The sequence below is a fragment of the Phragmites australis genome, chromosome 3 (assembly GCF_958298935.1).
Source record: "Phragmites australis chromosome 3, lpPhrAust1.1, whole genome shotgun sequence".
NCBI lineage: Eukaryota > Viridiplantae > Streptophyta > Magnoliopsida > Poales > Poaceae > Phragmites > Phragmites australis.
Window position 1 is genome coordinate 12,297,879 of NC_084923.1, and position 6,841 is coordinate 12,304,719.

A 6,841-nucleotide genomic window follows, 5' to 3' on the forward strand; every position below is an offset into this window, starting at 1 on the left:
ATATAGAAATTATGTTTGATGTATGTAGAAATATAAGTTAGTTTTATATGTATGTAGAAATAATTTAGATCTATGTAGGATGTAATATTTATTTTAGGAAAAAATGAGTAGGGATAGAAATTTTAGATTAAGTTTTGTTATCATGTAGATGTACAATTTAATTTGCGATATTTGTTCTAGGTTATACATATTGAAATTTGAATTTGTAGAATATTTGCACTGATATTGTCGGTGTAAGAGGAACCAGTGGTCCCTGAGTTCCGAGACCGGGCCGGCCATCCGCCACGCGTCACCATCCCGCGAGGTCCGTCCTGCAAGATAAGAAGAAGCTAAGTCCCGGGAGAAGGTGCTCGGGGCCGCCGCCTCTGTTTCCCGAGCACCCCAGTTCCCCGATGATCCGCAGAGTCCAAGTACCGGGAAGGAAGTGCTCGGAAGGGTCATCGCCTACCCCCGAGTACTGTAGTCCCCCGATGATCCAAACAGCCAAGTGCTCGGGAGAGAGTGCTCGGGGCTGCACATGGCAGCCCCCGAGGACTCGGTTCCCCGAAGGTTTCCCCCAGTGCTCGGGAGAGAGTGCTCGGGGCTGCACGTGGCAGCCCCCGAGGACTCGGTTCCCCGAAGGTTTCCCCCAGTGCTCGGGAGAGAGTGCTCGGGGCTGCACGTGGCAGCCCTAGAGGACTCGGTTCCCCGAAGGTCTCACCGGAGTGCTCGGGAGAGAGTGCTCGGGGCTGCACGTGGCTGCCCCCGAGGACTCGGTTCCCCGAAGGTTCGCGCAAGATCGTTCGACGACCCAAAGGGTCCCCTCGCCGGGGTGTCAGCCAGTCAAAGACACGAATGCCACATTTAATAGGCACGCGCGGCCTGACATCCTGACATCCTGACATTCTCAGTTGTCCACGCCCTAGTGTCAGACCCTGCCATGCTCTGGCAGGGGGGCGTGGGTCCATTAAATGCACGGGTCCCGTCCCGTTTCACCCGGGTGCCTCGGGATAATGTTGCCAGAATCGAAGCGCTCCGCCTGCCACCCTGTCCCGGCAGAAGAACAAGACAGGGTGGGCGCACCGGGCACCTCTGCGGCTGCCCGGTGGGCCCTCTTAATGGCGCCGGAGGACCTCCATAGTGGCTGGTGGTCGGATGCACGCCGCAATTTTCCACCGCCCCTGTCACTTCGCCAAGACGGAGTGATGACGCCTTTCTCCGTGGCACCTTGGCACGTGCGCCCCCTCTTTCCCATTCAGGATAAGTCGAGGTCGGCGCGCCTATAAAAGGAAAGGATGGAGAATACATAAAACGACGCTCACGCTCACAGCTCACGACACACAACACACGACTCACGACTCATCCTTGAAGAATTCCGCCTCAGATCCGGAAGCCCTCAAGAAGCACCCGAAGCCTAGATCAAAAGATGAAGAACATCACAAACAAGCTCAAGCCAAGCTAGAACACGAGAGCCTCAAGCTCTCTGTAGACAGCTCACCCCTGTAACCAGATACATCCTTGAAGAATTCCCTTCAAGGATAGATATAGCACTCACACAGGAGTAGGGTGTTACGCCTCCGTGCGGCCCGAACCTGTCTAAACCCCGGTGCACCCATCTTTCTCGCACTAGGACGATCATCTCCCACCAGCCACTGCATTTATTTCCGTTCCCATTTATTTCCCAGACAAGCTCGTTCAGGATCATCCCCCCGGCCGAATCTCTAAAAAGGGGTCTCTCGGGATCCCTGCGACAGGAGTTCATCCTCCGACAGATATAGTCTTAGTCGATATAAATTTTTATTTAGTCTAAGTATTTTTGTAGTTCATTGTAAATTATGTCATATCGCAGATATGTGAAACAATATAAGCCTTAGAATTTTGTGAGTAAAATTTATTTATTTTCTTTGCAATATTGTTTTAGATTTAGATAATTTTAGTAATCTCTTGTTATACATCTATGTAATCTTTAATTAGATATTAGAAAATTAAAGAATTTAGGTTATACTAGTTTATTATGTATGTAAGATTACAGATTAGAAAGATTAATTGTAGGTTACGAAGATTTCTGAATGGTATAGAACTTAGCTTTTGAAGAATTTTATTTGTAATTAATGGGAAAATAAGTTAATAATTTGTTTTGATATATTTTTAAGTCGTGGTTAAGTCAAACCCTATAAGTCTTAGAGTTTTTTTATGGAAATGGTCAAATCCAAAACGGTCCATCTAGAGTTAATTTGAGCAATTTTCAGTTTACCCTCATTGAGCACCTAAACCCTTAGGGTACAAGGATGAAGGAGATGATAATGTGGTTCACTTGATATTTTCAGTTGGACCCTGACATTTATTCTGTTATGGTACAATGCATATGCACTCGTACGTTAGATCTAGTTTTTTGGAGTTAAAGTTGGTGTATCAAATGGACAAGTGGTTGAAATGGTTAGAATGGTGTAGGCGGCGTGGGGCTGAGTACAATATGTTGGTGCAGGCATGTCCAAGAGAAGTGTATGACAGTAGCAGTGCAGTGACACTGGTAGAAGAAGAGGATAGGCAGGGGCACACAGTGTCGAGGGAGGATAGGCAGGCGAGACAGGTTAAGGATCAAGCTGACGCAAGGGAGAATATTGAAGAAATTGTTGCTGAGCTTGAGATTGTAGACCATAACACGGTCCATGATGAAAAGGGTTTAATGCAATCCCCTAAATATAGGGGAAGAAGAAGATGATGATGATGATGAACCCTCTAGGACTGTCATACTAGATCAATGGAATTAGCCTGACAATGTGAGGATGCAAGTTATGGAGAACCATGATTCCCCTTGGGTGTATGGTTCACCTCAATCAGGTCTTCCCTAATCGGTCTGAAATGAAGGATGCAGTGGCACGATGTGCATTGACATCACACGGAGAGGTATGAGTTGCTACATCAAGCCTAGAAAAGTACAGTGTCAAGTGCAGAACTCCTGGATGTATCTTTTATGTTCATGCATACAAGTCGAACCATTCGACCCATTGGGTAGCCTCTAAAGTGGTTCAACACAGTTGTATGCTATAAAACGTAGGTCGAAAGCACCGCAACCTCACTGATGCACTAGTTGCAAATGAATTGTTCATTGAGATTATTCAGAAGCGGGACATGGAATACTCATTCATCCAACGAGCAATACTAGATAATTCAAATATGAGATTACTTATCAAAAGGCTTGATGTGCCAAGCAGAAAGCCTTAGAAAAGCGATAGGGGTACCTATGAGTCTTCTTATTGCAACCTACCTCGTGTGCTTGATATTCTTAAGGAAAGAAACCCTGGCATATACAACGCTTTCAAGGAGACTGAGATTAGTGAAAACCGACCTAGAATTTTTTGACATGTTTTCTTTTCTTTGGATCAGTGTATTCAGTCTTCCCACCATTGTCGTCCTTTGCTTTGTGTGGATGTCACATTCTTGACTAGAAAATACAAAGGTCAGATTCTCACTGCAACTGAAGTTAATGTGAATAACTAGATACTTCCTTTGTTATTTGCGTTTGCTTAGGGTGAGAGTAGGTTGAGCTGGCTCTGGTTTTTTAGGCATCTTAAGGTTGAGATTGTCTGTGATCGACCTAGCGTTTGCATCATACATTACTAGCATGTTGGGATACTACCTGCTATAAAGACACTGCAAGAGGATTCAAATGAGCCGTTCCCATGGCCCGACCTGCAGAATAGGTGGTGCATGCGCTATATGGGAGTAAATTTCGACAAGCAATTTAAGAGCAAGGCATTGATGGACATGTTCAAGAAGCTCTGCAGTTAGAATCAAAGTCGCAAGTTTGATTCTTTGTAAAAGAAATTGGATAAGAGCACAAGGATGCACGTGCAGAAGAGAAGTAAGAAGCCACCTACTGCTGATGACACTGTGCCTGAAGCGCTGCCACCTCTTGGAGAAGGTATTGACCCTCCTAATCTGAGGAGAAGGAGGGCAAGAAACATCAAGTGTTTCTCGCACTGGATTGAGGCAGAGCCAAAGGAGAAGTGTTCCTTACTCTATGACACCGAAGATGCTAGATTTAGCTATTGCGCTATATATTTATAAAAAATATGTTTGATAGTTTATAACTATTTTTTTGTTGATGTAATTTGGTAGGTATGGCGTCATGACTACCAACATAGTAGAGGTTTACAATTGGGTCATTAGAGGGCTGTGTGGACTCCCTCTTGTTGCAATCGTTGAGGGCATATTGTACAATATTATTGGCTACTACCAAAAGAGGCATGTTGCTGATGTTATTCATTGCACAACAATGCGTACACCGTATGCTAGCCGAATGATGGAACACTTACAAAAGAAGAACAAGAAGGTAGTAGAACACATGGTTCGTAGCATGGGTGTCAGTGAGCATCACTTCGAGATAACACTGAGATCAAAAGGAGGAGTGGGGAGCGATACCAGAATTGTTACTCATGAGGTAAATATTTGACAAGTTCTGAAAGGATGTTGCCAATGCACCTACAACAAACCGAAGCGTTTACATATTCCATGTTCTCATGTGCTAGCTGCATTATTACAAGTGGGTGTGGAAACCTCACTATATGTGTCACCATTTTACTTCAAAGGAAATATGGTGCAGACCTAGACAGGGGAATTCTATGGATTCAGTACGCAAGGTGACTTCATACTTTATGACATACATATGTTGATATGTGTTCCCCCTATGACATTGCTTAGACATACCCATGGGAAAAGATGGTCAGCCGCTGACTAGGAGTATTCGCAATGATATGGATGAAGTTGAAGTTGGCGGGCCTGTGAGGAGGTGCAGTGAATGTGATGAATTTGGTCACAAGGGAAAGTATTGCCTACAATCTAACCGCAACGATACTAGAACAGGGCCATCCACCGGTAGTCGATATGGGAGAGGTGTTCGTGGAGGACAAGCACTGCACGGGACTGGAGCAGACCACGAGGGATATGCTACCTAGGAATTATGTGTTTCTATATTACTTTGTATATGATTTATGTGTGTGATGTAAGAACTTTGTGGTACTATTTATGTTTGTGATGTAAGAACTATGTGGTATGACGTGTGTTATGTATGAATCTACTCGGAGAGGTACAGAAAAACCACATGGGTCTCAAGATTCACGAGTCATGACACACGGTAAAGCATCCGTCTACTCAAGGAGATAGTTGGAAGCTGCAACCTGGTGAGCACTAGCAGCCCCTAGCCCACTATTGAGATCACGATTTATTTTGCACACTTTCAAAATTTAAGTGCCTAAAATTTGGAAAGTTTTTCAAATTTTAGATGCCTAAAATTTGAAAAGTATTTTAGTGCAGCGGCGGGGTTCGGATTCAGGGTTTGGCAACGGCAGGTTTAGAGTAAAATCCAAGGAAGACAGGCTGGACCGTCAAAGGCGGCGGGCACGGGGTGGGGCGGTGGAGGACGACAAGTGGGCAAGTTTGAGGCGGAGGCGCCTTATGATTGAGATTTATACATTTTGAAGGGATGATCGGAAACGAGAGCTTCGCGACCCAAAAAATTAAAAAAATGGGCATAAAAAAGCATCCCCTTTATTTTGACACTAAACGAGTACACTAGTCATGAGCGCACATAACCTTCCATGCACACGCATGCCGAAGGAACATCAGCAGCGGCGGATGCAGATCTAGCAAACGAGAGGTTAGCGAGGGAGAGGCAGTGGATGCAGATCTAGCAACGGGTCGTCGTCAGAGATGGTCGAAGGAGGGCAAAAACAGTCGGTGTATGCGCGGTTGAAGATGGTTGTGAGCTGCTACATGTCACCCAAAAAATTAAAAAAAATTAGGCATCCGAAAAAAGCATCCTCTTTATTTTGACGCTAACCGAGTACACTAGTCATGCGCGAACATAACCTCCCACGCACACGCATGCCAGATGGCACATCAGCAGCGGCGAAGAACCGATCGATGGAGTCGATCACTCGCGGACGGGGCTCGCGATGCGGACGATGATCCCGTCGATGTCGCGCACGTACCCGACCTTCTGCCCCCAGTTCTTCTGCTCCGGTGCGCTCACGGGCACGGCCCCGTTGTCCACGGCGCGCCGGTACGCGGCGTCGACGTCCGCGTAGTCGAAGCAGATCTCCACGGGGCCCCGCTCGGCCGGGGCGTCCGGCAGCTGCACGGCCCCCGTGAGCGCGTCCGTCTCCCGCTGGTGCAGCGGCGTGAACGCGATGGTCGTCGCCCCGCTCTCCAGCTCCGCCCACCTGCAGTTACAAAAATCATGGACATCTTACAGCGTGCATCGAGGAACGGATTTGGATCGAGATAACGCGAACGGCATGTGGATAAATATTACTTGTGGGACTGGTCGAGGCGGCGGACGGTGTAGCCGAATGCAGCCGAGTAGAAGGCAGCTGACTTGGCCACGTCCTTCACGTACACGACGGTGTAGGCGAACGCTGGTCTCACGGCGCCAGACGCCATGGCTCGTTCCTTCGTAATCTTACGTGCGAGCCTGTTAAAATCGTCACTTGCAAACGCACGGCGTGCAGAAAGCTTGGTGCCCTCGACCTCGAGGTTGCCTTTTGTGCGTGCGGTCGGCCGGGTCGGTAGCGTGGGAGGTGTCACGCATGCACGCGGTGACATGCCCGCTTGCTTCCACGTTTGTCCCCGCCCGTCGATGCCGTTGAGGAAGGATCGGCTCGTGAAGGTCGCGGGACAAGGCCAGCACACAAAGCGGTGACGGCCTGGCTGAGTCCAAAACCCGGCCGGTCTGAGTTCAGGTTCTCACCTAACCAAGCATGGAGCTTTTTTTATCGAAACTTCTATACACTTGTCAGCTATTTTATTTTTATTGACAGTCAAATTCTCATCCACACCATTAGCTAGAAGATTCTTGCAG

At 47.3% G+C, this 6,841-nt stretch overlaps 1 protein-coding gene across 1 annotated transcript; it reads right to left on the reverse strand.

Annotated features, from left to right (window-relative positions):
* Positions 1-5,914: 5,914 nt before the first annotated feature.
* Positions 5,915-6,462, reverse strand: LOC133910990 (uncharacterized). The gene is made up of 2 exons (XM_062353224.1): positions 6,296-6,462; positions 5,915-6,203 (listed from the first exon to the last, which is right to left on the reverse strand). Exons 1-2 carry the CDS (start codon positions 6,421-6,423, stop codon positions 5,915-5,917), a joined length of 417 nt encoding a protein of 138 aa, XP_062209208.1. The 5' UTR covers positions 6,424-6,462.
* Between the last annotated feature and the right edge of the window lie 379 nt (positions 6,463-6,841).